General features: G+C 37.9%; 2 protein-coding genes across 3 annotated transcripts in view; both read right to left on the bottom strand.

Moving 5' to 3' along the window:
* Positions 1–1,806: 1,806 nt before the first annotated feature.
* Positions 1,807–14,693, bottom strand: cul3b (cullin 3b). The gene is made up of 16 exons (XM_067507576.1): positions 14,433–14,693; positions 12,205–12,402; positions 9,856–9,969; positions 9,406–9,566; positions 8,964–9,078; positions 8,512–8,740; positions 7,963–8,108; positions 7,168–7,344; positions 6,591–6,761; positions 6,263–6,370; positions 5,405–5,529; positions 4,648–4,744; positions 3,588–3,722; positions 3,191–3,377; positions 2,758–2,903; positions 1,807–2,417 (listed from the first exon to the last, which is right to left on the bottom strand). Exons 1-16 carry the CDS (start codon positions 14,493–14,495, stop codon positions 2,286–2,288), a joined length of 2,304 nt encoding a protein of 767 aa, XP_067363677.1. The 5' UTR covers positions 14,496–14,693; the 3' UTR covers positions 1,807–2,285.
* Positions 14,694–16,268: 1,575 nt separating this feature from the next.
* The window catches only part of LOC137128903 (cGMP-dependent 3',5'-cyclic phosphodiesterase), a 140,549-nt gene continuing 136,486 nt past the window's right edge, over positions 16,269–20,331 (bottom strand). For both annotated transcript variants that reach the window (XM_067507574.1, XM_067507575.1), the window contains exon 31: positions 16,269–19,643. In XM_067507574.1, coding sequence (XP_067363675.1) covers positions 19,409–19,643 — 235 coding nt within the window. In that variant the 3' untranslated portion in view covers positions 16,269–19,408. The remainder of the gene's footprint in view (positions 19,644–20,331) is intronic.

Genomic DNA, 20,331 nt, shown 5'->3' with positions numbered 1-20,331 from the left:
AACTACACAGCGTTATGTTTAAACAAAAGCTCAGTGAAATCATGACGGGGAAAAAAGAGGAAAAAAAAATACCAAAGTTGCCTTTCAAGTTTAAAAGAAATACATGAGTGAAATTATTTAGAAGATCATTCGGAATAAATTCTGGGCGAAAGGGACCATCAGAAATGTGGCTACTCTAAATCTAAAGCCCCTTATAATGACAACATGGAGCAGATGGCAGGCCTCTAACAATAATAGGAGACAAAGGACAGACCACACGGACCGGGCAGATTTAAAAGTGCAGGGGACGTGTGGAGGGGAAGCCCCAAACCCTGAAAATTAACGACTGTTAAATCCTCGTTAAGAGCATTAAAAACTCCCGAAGAAAAGACAACAGTGTGAGGTGAATCAGTCCTACCACCCTGAAACCTGTGGGACATCAACTCAGTTGCCAAATAATCTAAGATCTTGTTTGGGGTGTTTTCAAGAATATGGTCACATAACGCAATAAATCCACAGTAACAATGGCAACAATAATGGTAATATAGAACACTCAATAGTAAAGTAAAAATTATTCTATTTGTACTAACAGCTGAGACAAAATGCAAGTATGGTCCTGTAATGAGTGGCGTGATGCATTTATGGGGCTGTGTGAGAGTTTTAAAGTGTTCAGATCACACTAAAATAAAATCCAGATATAACCATAACATTGTGAAATAATTAAAAATTCAAAAGTTAGCCCTTTAATATGAAATATTCTTTTCAAAACAGTAGTATTGAAATGTGAAAAAGGCTTGCTTACCTTCACAATGCAATTTTTTCCGATGACGGTTTTGTCTTTGCTATTTATATTTGACCTGAAATAAACCTGCTACTGTCTCCCCTTATATATTTGTATGTATGGTTTTAAGCAGAGTATTTACATTGAACAACTGTTTTATAAAGACTGTCATTTATGCTGCATGTTCTAAAATTACCAGAGGATAAATTACCACAACATTTAACAGCTCTACAATTACTGTCTTCATTATGACCATACAGAAGTTTTAATAAAAATGTATGCGTTTCCTTATTAAAGTCGAGGTGAAAAGTTATAATGTAGAAAACAACGGACATCAGAAGCCTGTAGTGTTCCACTTGTGAAGACGGGCTTTTTGACTGTAGCTTACCATTTACATTAAGCTTTAATTATGATTAGAGAGGTTAGTATTTCTGATGTTTGTAAGGCCTTCCCATAAAAGATTTTAAAGAAAAACTCACATAATTTTTTTAAATTCTACATTTAATATGATGAAAACAAGGCCCTGTACAATCCACCTTCGCAGTGAGTACAATAATTATTTTACAATTTGTACACATTAGAACATGGTGCTAGACTGGTTCCATTCATTCAAAATGCAGTCGAGAATGAAATATATTCTCTTTTGAAACCTGCACCACAAGGAACCTTTCATTCAAAAAGAGGCCAATCATACAGCAGGCCTGAAGTGAAAAATGTGTCATGAGAGACCAAACACTTTTATGGAGGAATTATGTGTGTAATATTCGCCTGATAGATCCATTAGATAAAAGCATGCTGTGTAGCTACAGCTCCTGATCTCTCTAACCACAAGTACAGACCTGGACAACATTTTGAAAATGGCATTAAATATTTCAGATATGCGAGATGCATTTAATTCATATAAGACAGAAAAAACGAAAATAAAGGCATATTTGCTCTTCATCTTTGCTCAAGTACTCAAAATTTATTTTACCCCTGTTGGAAACCAGGTCTGTACCAGTTAACACTTTGTCCTCTTATAATTTTAAATACTTTGGGAGGAAAAGGCCAAGAGTGTCTGTCATCCTGTACAGCCATCATTGTGCCACAAAACAAAAACATAACACACTGACATCAACATTTAAAACGGGAGTGAAATGTTATGTTTTCTTGGTCTCCATGTAGCAACGTTTGCTTTAACATGTTCACGCTTGTTCTCAACAGCGCACAGTTAATTGCAAATGGGGAAACAGGTTCACCCATTTCTATTCAAAGGCCATTTCTCTCTCCAAAGATGATTTTATACAAAACTAGATTACCCTCTTTTCACTCCCTTCATCTGAAGTAATCTAATATTGCTAGAAAACTTCGCCACCTTTCGCATATTTCATTACACATTTTTAAAGGAAGAAAAGCTAAGCTTTCCAGTGTTTCCCAAAAATCAATGATGAAAGCACATCCAAGTTCATTCAAACGCCTAGCAGTCCACAAAAGCGTTTCATTTTCTCTCTCAGCTCGATGTTAGCTTTCATTGAATTCACATATTTTATGCTACATAAGTATACACTTTGCGGTCCTCTGGTGTTCGTGCCAAATATTCCCTCTCAATGAGTCCTTCAATGCGCTTCTTGATAACTACAGGACTAGGGAGGAATCGTGCTCGCAGCTGTTGTGTGACCTGTGGAGAGAGAAAAAGTAACCAGTGTTATGGCGACATTACAGACAACTTTGTTCTATGTGGCTGAGTTGGTTAGAAGTGAACCTTTGAGTTTGAAAAAAAAAAAAAAGAGATGCAGGTTCCTGGTGGGATTTGCGCATTCAATCTTGGGAGTATGTGCAACATACTTAATAACACCCACCCACACCCCCACACATATATAGATAGACATATACATACACATAAATATACATATATATACACCCCCACACACACTTTAGTATATTAATATCATTATTCTTGTTTTGTAGTGTGGACTTTATAATAAGCTGCTGTTCCTAAAAAACATTTAGTAACTGACCTCTGCTACTAGCACATTGTGCTGCATCTTCTTTCTAGACTTCATGATGCGAACAATGGCAGCTTCAATCTCATGCTTCCTGTCGTCATCCACTTTCTGTCGTGTCTCCTTCCTCTCTGGGTCTGACTCCCCCTGTTTAGCAGCCACTGGGTGCACGCAAAACAAAAATAAATTTAAGACATATACTGGTAAGAGAAACTACAGAACAAAACAATTTTCTCTCCCAGGTAAGTGCTCTGAATAACTTTTGATTGCTGTAATTGATATTGGTCTTACATTTTGTTAAATTTATTGTTATGTGACATTACAACGCCGAAACACTAATGTCTCAGCTACAGAAAAGTCCAGAATTTAACTATAGTGCAGAGTAAAAGTCTTTGCTATGCAGGAACAACAGACTGTTTAGAAAACATATGCACTTCATTTAGTCTACCTGTCTGGATCTTGACACGGTGCAGTTTGGAGGTAAACTGGTCATTAACTGTAAACACATGGCCATTTTCAATCTCCTTGGACTTTGGCTCCTTTGTGAGAACTCTCTGAGTGGGCTTTCCACAAGCTAGAGACTGTAGCGCTCGCACCAGCTCCCTCTCTGGGATATCCGTCTCCTGCTGGATCTCCTGCAGGATGCATAGATGTTCAGTGCAATGGCAAAACAGAACCAAGACATAACGGAAAAAAAATATTTATTAAAAGTGCCTTTTCCTTTTTCCCCACTATAAATCAAGAGGAACTTTGTGGATCCTGACCCTGCAAATCGTTTTTGATGATAAATCTGGGAATCTAACATTATGTTACTTTGTGTATGGCAGTCGGGCGAAGTTGAGTACCTCAAACGTGGACTTCTCTCTGTTGTTGAAAAGCATGAGGATGGTCATCTGAAAGGTGGAGACCTGCAGGATGTGCTTCCTGGTGTTAGAGCCTGTTACCTGGGCTCCTCCCACTCCCACCTCCGAACCATCCTCCTGTTGACACGTCCACAATTAAAAAAAACAAACAAGATAGTTCTGAATCCCCTTCCACCAGAAACTATGTTTACAATTTATTTTCTATTATATGCTCATGTAATATTAAGATAAAAGATTTGTGTTTGCAAATTGATTTAAACATCTTTCTTCTTTACCTTTCCGCTGCTCCCTTTCAGGGGTCGCCACAGCGAATCATCTGCCTCCATCTAATCCTATCCTCTGCATCCTCTTCTCTCACACCAACTAACTTCATGTCCTCTCTCACGACATCCATAAATCTCCTCTTTGGTCTTCCTCTAGGCCGCCTGCCTGGCAGCTCCAACCTCAGCATCCTTCTACCGATATATTCAGAGTTTCTCCTCTGGACATGTCCAAACCACCTCAATCTGGCCTCTATGACTTTATCTACAAAACATCTAACATGAGCTGTCCCTCTGATGTCCTCATTCCTGATCCTGTCCATCCTTATCACTCCCAAAGAGAACCTCAACATCTTGAGCTCTGCTACCTCCAGCTCTGCTTCATGTCTTTTCTTCAGTGCCACTGTCTCTAAGCCGAACAACATCACTGGTCTCACCGTCTTACTTTCATTTTTGCTGATACTCTTTTATCACACAACACACCTGCCACTTTTCTCCACCCATTCCAACCTGCTTGCACAAACCTCTTCTCCACGTCCCTCTCATTCACACACATGCATTCTGTCTTGCTGCGGATAACCATCATTCCTCTGTTTTCCAGAGTTGTTTTCCACCTCTCTAGAATTCCCTGCACCTGCTTCCTGTTCTCACTACACACATCACAATGACATTTTCAAACATAGTCCATGGAGAAAATTGATGTAAAACATACAGCATCAAAGTAGCCCAGAGTACATTATAGCTGAATTGTAGGAATATTTTTCATGACAGGGGGCACATACCTTTTTGATTGGACCGTAGAAGGTGGCATTTAGATCTGCAGAGCCCATATGGTGCTGCAGTGTGAGTTGTCTGCCACTGTGCTTACCCAGGTAAAACCTATAAACAGTGGAGTGAGGTTAACTGCTAAGTATAGTTCATGTACAATTACTAATCTTGCCATTTGTAGAAATTCGAAGTTTATTGTAGTAGAATGCAGCGTGGACCTGCCAGTCTCAGCCCACTGTTCTTTTCCTTTACCATTTGTAGTAATAATATACCTTATATTCCTTGGAATGGAGTCACAAAATGTTAATATTCTCCTTTTACCCACTGTTATCATCACCGTGTCTAATAGCATTTTCTTTCATGGTCTGTGTATTTAGAACACAGCATGCTGCAATGAAGAAAGAATGTAGACCTTTATTTATGGGACTGTTTTAGTTAAGTTTCCTCGCTGGGATATCAGTCTCTAACTGGATCTTCTACAGGGTGCAGAGATCAAGTCCATAGCCAGGATAAACCCCAACAAAGATGTAACAGAGAAATAATGTTTATTAAAAAGGCCTTGTTCCTCTGAAATTCTCAATACAGTTATTGGGACAACCCAAATGACTTTATGAAATATATTTATAATAGTGAGTTAACAGAAAAAAACAAAAAACAGTACAGATCAACAGCAGCCTCCAAAACTCAATCAACACTTTGACACAGTTTAAAATTAAACTTTTTTACCTTTTATCTACATTCTGCCAACTGAGTGAATATGAAGACACAAACCTTCTAAAGACTTCAAATGCATGTCGTGGTGATGGGGGGATATTGCACTTGGGTGTTGCTGACTGCGTTGGCCAGTACCCCGTGGTCAAGACTCTCACAGTGAGATCAACTCCACCAAGTGAAACCTGAAAGTGGAATAAAAAAATACATAAAAAATAACATAAAAAAACAGCAAAGCACACAATCAGGTTTCAGATGATGCTAATGGAATTACACCATGCACTAAAAACAGGCTGTCAGAGACCAGGTCAGGTTGGCCCATAATAGTGGCACGCTCAGTCTCAGTGGCTCAGGAGTAACCTCCATCTGATCATCTGATGCAATTTCATCATAAAGCACTTTACCTTTACCTCTCAGCTCACTGCTTTGTTCATTTATTTTATTGGTGCAATTAGATTAGAAACAGATAAAACACAGAACCTTAATTAGACAGAATGGACTGACATAAATAAGTGCTGTTTATCTGATACACATCACTCTTGCATCTAGATAAAATTTAAATAAATTAAACAGAACTTTTTGTGATACTTTTTTGTTGTGCAGGCATATGTACACTAATCAAATGCCTGCACAATTACTTGGATTCATGTTTTGATTACTCCAAATTTCGCTCATTTACAATGTGCTAATTCACGCCTCACTTCATCAATCAATTTCATTAACAGAGGCTCTAGTGGAAAAAAGCCAAGTGACAGCACAGCACAAGCCAGAAATTAGCACAGTGTATTCCTGGGAGATGGATATTCAGGTGTATAATTATTTTTATGTCAGGCAGTCAATGAGCCATGTACTGATTACAGGTAGCGAGTGAGGTCATTATAATGACAGAATGAATTGTGGTGTGTAGCGTCTACTCACTCCAGTTGTCTGTAGATGTTGTCTAAATTCATCCATGGTAGTATTGGAGATGCTCATATCACGAAACATGCCCTCCAATTTTGAAGTGAACTGACAGCCGCACTCCGTCTGAAGAAGAGTCACTGGTTACTTTTTGTTTGACATCTAGCTGTCACTACATATCAAGACCTTTAGTATAAGCTGATCAAAGGATATTTCAAAATATACAGAAAATGTACAGAAAATTAATAGCTTTATGGGGAGGAAGAAAAACAATGCATGTGCTAGATAACCAGTTTTGAATATTTTTTATTCCAAAGTCAAGAACTGGCTCCCCACTACTGCTCACCTTCAGCTTAGAGATCATGTTTTTCTCAGAGTCATCAGAGACGCTCTTGTTTGTGAGCAGCCTGCGTGCCAGGTGCTGTTTGTAGTACCTCTCAAACACATCCTTCTCCTGCATGAAGCGGAAAAGCACCATGGCCTTGTCGAGTATAGACTCTACCTCCTGCTCTGTCAGCTGGAAAAAAAAAGTGCCCCAGGGCCAGGTCACACCCATCATAAAGGCAAAGCACACACCAGGTTAGGACTCATATACTGTACACACTCCATATTATGCTCTCGGTATTACCGCTGATACACAAATAGCAAAAGGATTAACAACAAGTTGTTAGGACAAGTTGTAAGTCAGCTGGTGCTGCTGCAATGACGCAAGAAAAACACAGAATTGCACCCAACTGTAATAAATAATATAAAACAGTTTAAATAATTATTCTAAATACATTAAGACCCATCTTCTCAGCTCAGGAGATACATAAAGGGTATTCAATTTAATGCTTTTATGTGCTCTAATTTTAAATAGCCATTCATGCAGCATCTGTGCCTCATTTCCAAAATTATAAATATCGCTCTATTAGAGGGCTTACCCCTTTTACTCCCTTCTTTAGTTTGTCATCAATGAAGAGTGAGAGATACTCAGGAGAACGAGAATTGAGGTTAAGGAAGTACTCAAAGTCGCCTGCAATTGTTTGTTTGAAGAGCCGGTCATTATTAAAGGATTCTTGGAGGAAACGGTCAAAACGAGACTTCAGGTCTAGCAAACCCTGCAGGGAAGGAGAAGAGGGATGATACAGTAGAGCTTTGCATTAGCAGTGGCTTGATGCAGCAATTAAAGCTTTAACAGTAGCTACAGAAGATGATGCCGGATCTCGGACACACCGAGGCTACTGTCTGAAAGGTGACAAGAAGAACAGAAATGGAGAAGTCAAATTCACAGAAGTTATTTTACACAGAAAGCTCCCAAGCACTAATAGATGAACATAAGACTTACAAATACAGTGCCCTCTACATTGTGACCTGAATGACCTGCTGTGACACAGTGCGATCAAGGTTTGTGGCTACAAACTCAGGAGGATCAGAGCAGTTATTCTCTCTTCGGAGGTTTTCGAAATACAGCATGGTGCAGGCTTTGCATGCAATAGTGTGCTACAGGGTGCTGAGCAAGTGGAAATTAATCCATGCTCACAAACAAGTCAGGTGTCACAACTGATGTCATTTTTTTCTTTTATTCATCTAAAATGTATGTAGTTTGAACAGTGGGAGTAAAAAGACACATTTTTCAAAAAAATTAACTGAAAATTTCACACAACGTTGTTAGGCTTCAGGATAACATGCAATATTATTACTACGCTGTAATGCCTCCCGATAACCCCTCATCTTACCTGAATGTAGTCTACAGGGTTTTTTCCTTCTCCCTCTTCTGACACGAGAGCCTTGCCTTGTTCCCGAAGGTACGAGCTCATACACTCACACATTGTCTTCAGACCATTGGGAACCCTACTGAACAGCTTGTACATGCATGCTAAATCTGTGGATGGATATGCAAGAGTGCACACACAAACACATCACAAATCACTTCCTAATTTTATTTTCTAATGGAAAATGACTGGACAGCTGAGACTGCCTGAAACTTATGTTTATTTGTGCAGAGTTAATTGAGAGTAAACTGAAATTCTGATGGGCATAGCAATGTGGAAATATTTTCTAACGAAGGAAAATTAAACCCTGACATGAGCAAGGAGAACACATAGTGACTGCATTACTGATCCAGTAAAATATACTGTAAATCTCCTGCAAATGACAGAGTTTGGGATGTTTTGTTTGATTAAGTATGAACTTTTTATATTCTATGCATTTCGTTCTTACTGACAAATTACTGTTTTTGTAATCTAAAGAAACTGCTAGTAAATAGCATAGGACTGAGCATGTACCATCTGTTTTGCCGTTCTTCAGCATGTGGACCAATCCTGAGTTTTCCATCTCTACAATGGTCTTCATATGTTTGGAGATGAGCTCCCGTTCCACCACCTTGACAATGGGCTCCTCTGTAGATTTATCCAGGCAGTGCATCACACGCTCAATCTCCTCATTAATCCTAGCTTCCACCTTCTTTATATACACACTGGCACTGTTTTCCGCAAGGAACTTTTGGCTTTCCATCTAAAACAAGAGAAGAAACATTTAGGTGGTGCATTTTTCCCCCAACTTTAGTTATCTGACCTGCAGTAAATGTTGTAATAAACCCCCCCCCCTTTTTTTTTTAAAGATAATTACAATTAACTTTAATTACATAGCCCCCAGAAAGAGAATATATAGCCAAGGTAACAACTAATGGCTATAATAAATCAGAAAGATTGAGCAGTCAGGAGTGTGAGTCACAAACCTGGAAAAATTCTGCAGACATTTCTAGAAATGGTGCCTCAAAATCTTCTTCATAAACAGATCTCCCTTCAAGGCCAAGGATCATTAACATTTGGCAGGCATTTCTAATGGCCCCCCTGGAGGAAAGGAGACATGCAAAAAATGTTGAAGGCATAATCAGTAACAGCATAATGTTAGAAAAACAAAACATTTACTATGGCTGCGGTATAGACAGCATAGATGTAACTGTAACACATATACTTAAGTCAATTTCAAAAGCATGCGCCCTGCTCACCTCCAGTCAAAAGTGATTTCCTTCAATTATTTGACTAACTATAAAATATGTAAATGACTTGCCTTCTTGCTTTCTGTGCAACTGAAATTAAAATGTGCTTGTCAGCATTAACTGGTAATTAATTGGGAGGTCTTGCTGTTGATCCTGGGTGTGATTTGTTTTTCACTACCTGTCCACCACCTCCCCTTTCCTCTCGCGTGCTATCATGTCCAGCAGGGTCTGTCGGAGGTGGTCTCTGATGCAGCCATAGCGAACAACCTGATCCCTAAAGATGATAAGACCCAGGTTGTACACATTCTCAACATTGTTCTGTTGGACGTAAACCCGGTCCTGTAGGACAAAAACACACACAACAATAGTATTACTATTAATATGTACCCTTATGTAATGCGTTTGGGTCATCTTAAAAAGCAGGTTTATAATCTTTCAACGGTTACACTACATAAAATTAATTTCGCTGTGTATGGAACAATTATATAATACAGGTAATATAATAAACAGTTCAACTTCCTGAACCACTTACTTATGTAGTGTTGTGCAGTAACAACTGAAATATTGCTGTGACTAATTGTTTGCAGAGTAGTGACCATAGAGCTGTGTAAATGTGTTATATACTCACCATGTACATCAAGATGTCTCGGATCATCACCATTGCTGTCTGATGGTCATTCCAGGCCTGATTAAGTGTTTGAAGGAAGTTATTGTTTAAGGAGTTTAGGACATCCTCTCGTACCTTTGAGGGAGAAAGACACCATCTTACAGCACTTTTTGCAATGTTGATGACGAATATAAATTTGAGATTTCTTACTTATGCAGTATTTTATCTTTACCAAATAGTGCTGTTTAAAACCTTTTCTCTCCTAGTCAGACATACAACAGCTTGTCACACTGCAGTGTGACTCAGCAATGTGAACCAAGGTCTCTGTAGAGTTAGATTCTTAAGGGCACACCAACCTCCCTTTTTTTTCTCTTCTTCTTCTCAACAGAGATAAATTATCACTCCTGTTCCAAATGTTACACAAGAAAAAACCTCACAGACTCACCAACTTCTTCGATTACACATCAAGATCAAATGTTCACACACACACACAAACAGACAAACACATACATACATCTATACACATATATACATACATACACACACACAATTCTCATGCTCATTACCACACTTTTTTTTTTACTACAACTCAAAAATAAAGGACATATGTACACAGTATTAAAAGAGTACAAAAATGTCCAACAGTTAGAGAGAGGTTGAAGAAAGAGTGCTTTCAGACTCAGTAAAACATAGGGGAAGGTCTGTCATGATTTAAGGCTCCATTTCTGCCAGTGGTGTTGGTGATATTGTCTGAATTAATGGGATCATGAATGCTGAGAGTACAGGTCTTAATTCATTATGACATTCCTTCTGGAAACAGTTTTTCTGGAATGTTTTCAGCATGCCTATGATCCCAAGTCCACTGCTAATGTTGTGAAAACAGCTGATAAACTACTGAAAGCCATGGACTGGCCTCCACAGAGTTCAGACTTGAATATTATAGAGGCCGTATGGACCTGGACAGAGAAAAACATAAAAGACAGCCTAAGTCTAAAGGTGAACTCTAAGAAGTGCTGAAGGATGCCAGGAAAATATATATAATTACAGTGCAGTTTATTTCCACCCCAAAATATCAAAATGTACTAACTGTTGAGGGAGGCCACACTAAAAAGTGACTTTTGCCAGTAGTAGCCACCTTGTTCTGAAAAACATGTTTTGTTTAATACCATGTATATTATTACTATATTGTCTGGTTTTATTTTAATGAAAAAACCTAAATATAACTATAGATTGTCATTGCAACCTTGCTATAACAGCAAATACGATGGTGGCCTGAGACCTTTGCACAGTACTACATATTTGCTGTCCCAGGTCTTCCGCTTTTTGTCTTCTCACGCAGAATGTGCAAGCTATATGTTTCTTGGATGTGCAGTTGAAATGCTACATTTATGGTCACTGTTATGTAAATAAGTAAAATATTTCACCTCCTGTCAGTGCCAGAAAACTGACCTAAGAGTGTATTAAAGTGTGTAATAAACTATGTAATGGACAGTGAATGTTCAAGGAAAGAAATTTTCCATTTCCAAATTTTTCTAGTAATTCTTAATGGCAGCAATTTTTTGGGCTAACACAAATTAGAAGCTGTGTGACTGCTGCATAGGAATGTGTTAACAGTGTGGTATACTAAAACCAAAAAACACTTCAGATGAAAAAGTAAAGTATTATTAGATTAAAAAAAACACAATTTGATGGCAGATGTCTCTTCTTTGAGCTGTAGCTTGTTGACACTTTCTTACTGCTAATTTACTAACCCTGCCAAGTATAAAATGTGCATTTAATTAGGCTGTAAAAGCACATGGCTGGAATTCAACAGTAGCTTGCTGAAATATTGCTCCCTGGTATCTTCACACCCGATGAAATGGCAAAACTTAATTTGTAATTATTTACATTCATCGAAAACTGACTGACAGCTTCAGAAAACCATTCAATTATGCCTTCTTTAACATACAGTATTTGCAGGAATTTAAGCTCGGGATTAATATTAGATGGTTGCCATTCACTTTCTTTAAAAACAGACTGCTTTTAATAATCCAGCTCTAACATTTGGCGAACCTATCATTTTACTTACAATAGATTTGTCAAGGTGAATAAATCCTACTAAACATGCAATTTAAGAAAACTGCTCAGCCAAAAACATACTGATGCACTCCCGTAAAATGCACGGGAAATCCAAATTTTAAACTAGGTAACTACTGTGCAATCACAGAATTCAGGAATTGGTTAAAAAGACTTTAGAGTGAAATATGCAATGTAGTTATTTCTTACACACCTAAGCAACATAAGTCAGACACCAATATGTTCGCCAGAAAACACGTTATCCTAACTGGTCCTGACAAATTTGTCTTCGTTAGTAATGCCCATTAGTCTTACTTTGTTGATAAGATGTTCGGTGACAACCTCCCGCAGGCCAGTGTACAACTTCTCTCCATGTTTGTGGAGCACCATTGTGTAGGCGTTCCTGTATAGTTCCTCAAAGCTCAGGCCACTGTTATTCTTCCTCTGAATCTCCTGGATGGCATTCTTTAATAGGTCCCAGATATTGTTGACATACTTCTCATCCATGGTCATCTGCAATAGATAACCAGTAATTATTTTAATAAGATAACAATTACCTATTGTATTAACACCAATACACAGAATACTTGTCGTTCGGCTGGAGGAGAGGGTGAATAATAAATTGAGTGTCACAAGGTTTTTTTAAAAACTCTTGACAAACAGCTTTAGATTTCTTGAGAATTAAGGAAGCCAGCATGTGGAATTCACAAGTTAACAACAATTATCTCTAAATGAAATCCATCCTGTGATGTCAGATAAACACATTTACAATAAGATTCATTCATTTGTATTGTATTTACACAGGATTTGCATAACTGCTGGTTTGAGGTCACCTGCTGTTTGATATAATTTACTATCCTTTTCCAAATTGCAAAGCATCCACTCGGTAAGCTCCCACTTGTTGTGGACGTAATGAAAAGTGACACACACACACACACACAAAAAAAATGTTTTTGTGGCAGTTGTGGGAGTAGCATTCTCAGTTTTGGACCTGCATTGAATTAAATTATTTGAGATTTCACAGCACTCACACTTTAAAAGAAAACAGCTACTTAGTTTTTGACAGTTTTAACCACTTTACATTGATTTGTACTAATGCTGATTTTAATTATGATGATTCACATCTTCCTCTTTGCTCACCTTCAGTTTACCTTTGAAATCTTACTTGTAATCCTCACCCCCAAAAAGGAGACTGTTTTTAAGCAGTCTCCAAAAATTAGGGGTAATATGGAAAACATGCGTAGATGCAAAAATGTGAGACTACTCAGGGTAGTTTTGTAATACTTTATCTGTAAAACATTGACTTTCTAAATATGAATGAACTTATACAATGAAATTTACTGGTTGTCCATCCTCCATACAAATGCTGGTCGTTTCGGTTTGAAATGTGTGGTTTGAAAAAACAATATGGCTAAGAAAAGGCATTGGGTGGATATTTAAGGTACTAGTCACAACAGATAATGAAAAACATGTAGTTCTGCACAGTACTAAGCAGTGATGCATCAATATAATTACAGATCTCAAAACCTTTAAACTTATGTATTCTTGTTGGGTTTGGCTTTAGACAAGCACATTTGCTAAAGGAAAAAAGTGCCATCCCTAGACGAGAAGAATAGTCTGGGCTCCTGCTCAGTAGGCAAGCCCAAACACATGCATGTCAAGCTGCTGTTCTGACAGCAAGTTTCATTCGGGACTGGGCCACGTTCATCGAGTTCACATAAGTTTAGATCCTAACAGGATTAACACGCTCTCTCTGTGACTGACAGAACAACTTGAATAATTACTCAAAGAGGAGAAACCATAGAAGGATCTTGATGATGTACAGTCTCACTGGGTCAGTCACAGACAGACTGAAATTTCACTTTAAGCAGAATGAGGTCAGTTCATAAACAAGGTCTTTCAATGACTTGCAGACAAAGGGGCTTGCAAGGTGGACAAGGAGATGAATCCTAAATGACAATTTCATCACTGATATAACATCAGGGACTTTGGTCAACCCCTTACACGGCCGTTAAGACAAACCAACAACTAGGTTAGCTTATTAGTGTTTTTATTTTGTTAGCATCCCTTTACAGGTGTGGTGATGCCACTGCTTGACCTCACATACACACATGAAAGCTGGCTGACATTTCAGAGCACTAAAGTCCGTCAGATTTAGAGCTCAGCATGCAATTTCACCCAAAAAAATCCCTAAAGCAGCCAAAACAACAAGTGTCAAAAGCCAGGGATAGCGTTAGCTTCTGCTATGTCTGCTAACCAACATCTGGGGGGAGTTGTGAGATAGTTAAGCGAACTAAGCACAAAAAACCAACTGCAGTTTATAAAACTTATACCCGCAGGTGATCAAGCAGAGTAGCTGCTTTACCCACTGTCTAGGAGCTGGGGCGACTGGACATCAAACGTTGACACTTTGTTTACGAATAGAGAAAACATTTCTGCTGCTCAGCTGGTTAGCCTGTTAGCATGTAGCCAACAGCCCAGACCACGGTGATCGAGTCACTGCGTGGCCGTCAGGCAGCACACCTCCTCCGGCGCACACTTACAGGAAAGGCCCTTATCCTCATTTTGGTGTCCTTCTTGGTGCCGCCTTTGCTGAGATTGGACATGGTTGCCTGGACCGTGGGCTCTGTATTCACATGAAAGTGTTCTCCAGAGAGGGACTGGGGTGACTACTGGTTTATGGAGCTGCCGACGAGCCTTCACTTCGTAGCTCCGCGTCCCGGCTCCGCACGTTTATTGTTGACAGCCAAACGCCAGACCTGATGGTTGCTCATACAGCAATGGCGGACTACCCGCAGTTCTCATTGCGCAGAGCTCACGTACTCGATCTCACGCGAGAAATCAAAATTTGTTTTTTACATTTTCTCAACTTTACTTTTACCTTTTACCTCTAGACTGGTGTGGCATTAACTTTAGTTAGTTAAAATATATATTCTAAATGTTATATATAGTTTTATAATATCATTATTGTAATCAAAGTAAAAAAAAACTTTATAGAGAAAATACTCAGTATAGTTTGGGTCTCAGTAACAAGAACCAGTCTACCATTGACAGAATCTGATGGGTCACATTAACTTTTATATTTCTGCATATTGCCCATTATTCTGTTGATTTATAATCATTCAATAATGCTAAATCCTTGGCCATTTTATATCATAGGGCTTATCTCCCATTGTCTCATAAAAATATCCATATACATTTATTGGATACGTTTTTTTGGATAAAATATAAAAGTATAACTTATAGTCAGGTCTTATCAAAATGTTGATATTTGCACAGCTTTAAATGAAAAGAGAAGAAACATCTGGTTTGAACATCACTTGTGAATGACTATTTGGAGTTACACATTGTCATTGTTATTTATCAAAGTTATGTCATCAGAGTATCGTTTGGCATTTCTTACTCTGAATTAGCATTTTTATATTGAATAACATACAGTTTATTTTTTTCCTAAAAACATGGATTTCAATGTGAGTGTAACACAATTTTTAACCTTTTCCAAAATGTGCCACTATTCTTTTTTACTTTTCTTTATCACTATTTTTTGAGTATGAGCCTCAACAATAACAATTCTAGACACATCCCAGGCTGTGTTGGTATTGGGCTGGGATACATGTCTGAGTCTTTAAATCAGCATAACTCTTCTTTGACTGTACCTTTCTGATTACAATCAATAGATTAAATTATGTTTTGGAATACCATAAAAAAGACCTTTTAAGGCAATGTGCTTGTAATTCTGTCACTTTTAATTTTCTCCAGCTAAGTCCTCTTTTGACTGGTTTATATTTAATTGACGTAGTTTGCCTTTGCAGAGCTCAGCAGCAGAAATTTATGTTTATGTCCTAATCTCAGATTAGAAAGAACAATTCTTTTTTATAAATCTTCTTTTTGACTAAAATATCAATTAGAGGATTTTTAATTAGGATTTCAAGATGTATGTTATTAGGTTACTCTCCTAGCTTTGTTTTTGTTTTCTTTAAGTAGAGGAAATCTTGATCCGATCCAGATGTGTCTGGGATTAGGCATAATATAAGGCACAATATCAATGAAAGAGCTGAGCGGACCCTTGTTAAATTCTTAAACTATCCATATTCCAAAACAAATTGCTATCTAAGAAACTGGGCATGTCATCCTAATTTAAGATTCTCTACAAACAAGTTACAATCATTTTACTGTAAATGTATACAGAATATAAAGGGGGGAGATGATGCTGATTGCTGGAGGATTTTCACCCCAGGGCCTCCAGTGTGTTAATTTGGCTGTGCTACAGTATCAGTGGGACAGATAAATATGATTAACAGAGATGCCACTGTGATGTGTTACAGAAAAGTGTACTGTTTGTGTATGAGTGTGTACAAATTTGAAAACAGCAACAGGGCAGCCTTTCACCAGATTTATTCCAAGAAAGAAAAAAATAAGATAAAACTCCATCCATTAGTCTTCTTGCCAAAAATGTCCTTGTTCCTTACATATGAAATAGAACAAGACCACCAACACCCAGAAATAAACTAAACAAATAACTGACAGTCCTCAATTTTAGCATCATTTATACATTTTAGATAAGTTTGGGTTCTTATTTGTGGTATTATATGTATATTGTTAATACACATATAGTTTTCTTTTAAACCCTCATTCTGAATGTCTGTACTTTGGGAAATTCAAAAATGCCATAAAAAAGAGCAACAGGATGCAACCACTTTAAATACATTACAGATTTGAATTACTTCCCATTGTATTAATGACAGACAATCAAGTAAGATTTTCTTTTAAAACTCTGATATTTACAGCAATATTAGTTTTGCAACTTTTAACAATTATGTCACAGGTGATTATTACAATGAAATTACATCACAGGTTAGAGTTCTGCGGTTCTGTGATGATGGGACACAGGTTGGATTCTTACTTTCTGGATGAGCTGCATTTTCAAACCTGGTCATGAGTATCAGAATAGTTTTTATGAACACAGCCCTCGTCACATCACATTAGAGAACAAAAAATATTTTCTGTTATGACTATTTTTTTTACTTTGCAGCTTGACCAGGAAGTAGAAAATGTTAGCTTGGCACATATAGGCCAGACTTTTAAAATAAACAGAAACAGACAGTAACACACTCAGTATAGAAAACAGTCCTAGGTCTGCACTCTCAAAAGCATTGTAGGATTAAAATTTTCAGTGGAGACATAAGAAGCTAACATTTAATGCATTTGAGAACTCAGACCTAAATTCATAATTTAACAAGAGGCATAGGTATTTACATAGGAGTCTATGCAACATCAAAGAGGCAGACACTTCATATTGCACATGGAAAAAGGCAGGTATGTTTGAAACAGTGGTTTGAAAATAAAAAATGTGAAATCGTCACGTGGGAGAAAGATCTTTAGAAAGAGAGAGTGCCTCTTCTATAAACACATCTCTATGCCCTTTAAAAACTTTATCATAAAAAATATTTAGTCCATAAAGCAGATCAAACGATTTCATCCCATCGTGCTAATGCATATTCCACTGTACTGTAGGTATAACACAAACATCAAACCACTTTGCTAACTAATTAACCTTCCTTCCTAATGTACCATCATGAGACCCTTCAAAGACATAAATTATGTATTTAAATTGTGTGATTGCAATATTTTTGCTTTCATCTGCCTTCACCAGCATTTTCAGGGCTGCATAAAAGAGAGAACATTTTAAAAAATTCTAAGCAGATCTTGTCTGTCAACACCACCACTGCAAAGACTGGTGATACCAAGCATTTCTGTCTTTATCCTAAATCAACTAACTCCTGTCCTTTTTCTGTCTCTATGATCTACACACCCACTCCTCCATCTACTCACTCTCACCCCTACACCCACAGCCTACATACTGCGGTGTTCATGTCAGAAGTTTATCTTTGTGTAACTGCAGCATTTCCTTTTAAAAACATTGTGGTGTTATGTAACACAGACCCCCAAAATGTTTTCTATGAGGCACAATCTAAAAATGTAAATCTAATTTTCAAACCATTTGCTTGGGAATGCGCAAATACTGAACTGTTCTCAGGAAAGACTAAATTCAGTGATGGCTACATCTCTAGTTCCTTCTTGCACTGAGAATTTAAATGGTGCTGTTTTGTCTGCCTAATATCCACTTGTGGTTATGCATGACTTAAAACAAAAAATCTAATGACATGACATCTGAGGTCTTCACACAGTTATATCACAAATATACATCTTCTGAATAATGTGATCATTCAGTCAACATATTGATACTCATGTCTATAACAAATATACAACATACATACTAAACAGACTCTTTATTTAAATTTTCCTATATTAAAAGCTCTAAGAAAGGCAGCAAAGATGCGCAATAAGGCAGATCCATATGACACACTCAACGACACACTCCATAAAACACGCTCTAGTCTGGCACATTTATACTTACAGATGAGATGATTCTTTAAAGGGCTTCAGTTGCTCTCTATCTAAAACAGTTTTATGAGGAAACCAGTGAACTAATAAATAAAAAAGTGAACAGTGGAAACAGTAATGAAAAATATAAACGAAAGAGTTTTAGCTGGGGTTTTAGGGACTAGCCTTGGTTTAAGTTGACCTGATGCCGTGATATACACAGGATGTGTTTTTAAAGTTGTACACATGGAGTGAGGAGTCATGGCCAGGGATCTGTGACTCTGTCATTCATTAGTGATTGTCAAATTATCCCTTAACAACCAAAAATAAAGAAAAGGTAAATCAGTGGTTAAAATATTGTGTGAGAAAATTAACAAAAACTCCCTCATTGAACCTTCATGGCCATGAATATAATTAATGTATTTTGAAAGGATGATGGCAAAAATCTTATTTGATGGTATAAAATGGCCTGCATTAATTTCTTAGCCATGGATAAATGAACAATGTGGACATACAAAGAAGACATAATACATGAGGTGTCCATACAGCATTCATTCAAAAGCATCAGGTGAGGGACTATGGCAGCTGGTTGTGTGTGAACAAAGCTGAGCCATTTAAATCAATATAAGCTATTATGAAACATTTTACAGAAAGTATAGCACTTTATTTCACTATTACATTATGAAGTCTTTTTTTCTTTGTCTTATGCATCTAAACATGATGTCCATGTACATATGGATGTATGTGTGTGTGTGTGTGTGTGTGTGTGTGTGTGTTTGTTTGTTTTTACAATCGTCATCAGGATCAGTACAGTATGAATGAACTTGTGGTAAAAACGTTTTTTTCCAGTATAACTGCTGAAAAGATAAAGTCACCTCCTTCTGCTTTCCTAAACAGGAGACACAAGCAACATGTAGCATCTAATCACTGAACTGGCGCAGATGGATCCACTCGTTTCACATCACTTGTCTAATTCAATTAGTTTGAAACTTTGCCCTGTACATTCTACATGGCCTGCTAAGCATCTAAGTGATCGACAGGAGAGAGACCCCTCCCTCTTAGGTCACTAAAAAGGTATCCTCAGCCTCTTATTGGACCACAGAAAACTTCAGAAAACCACCATCAGCTGCTCTTGTCACTGACCCCTCCCTCCTTCAGCGTCATCAAGGCAACCATTGAGGCAGTGGTCGTCGCTCCCGAATGCACCCTGGGACTGCAGTAGCTCATATTCCTGGTCCAGGAAGTCTAAGCTGTTGTTGCTAGGCAACCCACGGATGGTGAACTTGTGGGACACTTTGGTCCACTGCTCCCGATTTGCTGCCACCCTCTCGTACAGCTCAGTGGCCCCAGGAAACAGTTCAGATAGGAGCCTAGGAGGACGAAGGATATAGGTTGTGAACTATTAGTTGAAATCTTCTACATTGATCCTCTACATTGGGATGATTAAGGGTCTTTATCATCCCATTCTGGGAATTTGCTTTACAGGACCCCCTAAAAAGGTTTAAATGTTAAATCAAGCCACATTTTTTTGTACATGTTTTGTTTTTTAACTGTGTTATATGGTATCTTTGTTTAACACAGCATTTTTTTCTGAGAAAACTGAAATAATCCTTAGGACCCTCAGGGGCAGTTGAGCAAGCTATAAACACCTCACTGACATTGAATCACTGTATTAAGTCCACAAGACAACTGTATTTGTTATGTTGACTTTGCCAGTTGCTATTTCACTCAGCATCGCCTTTTATTAGAGCCATGTTTGTGTCTCCTTAGCAAATACAGGTCCAGTCCTCTTTATCTGTTTACTTCTCTACTAGGTCCTGAGGGAAATATCTGGCACTTTAGCTTCTAAATACTCTGTGATGTTCACCAACTACTTGCTCACTAGCTCTGTTGTGTGTCATGTGGTGCTGAGTAGGTAGTGTATACACTATCCACTGTACACAACAGGTTCCTTTTTACCTGAAAACAAAGCTGTGGACATTTTAGTGTCTTTTGGCTGAAGGACTCTAAAATGCAGCTGAGGGAAAGTGCTGAATTAGGTGACTCCCAATTCATATA

Source organism: Channa argus, chromosome 6, assembly GCF_033026475.1.
Source record: "Channa argus isolate prfri chromosome 6, Channa argus male v1.0, whole genome shotgun sequence".
In the NCBI taxonomy this organism is placed as follows: Eukaryota; Metazoa; Chordata; class Actinopteri; order Anabantiformes; family Channidae; genus Channa; species Channa argus.
Note: the sequence above shows the minus strand (reverse complement) of the source record. Positions and strands in the feature narration are given on the sequence as shown.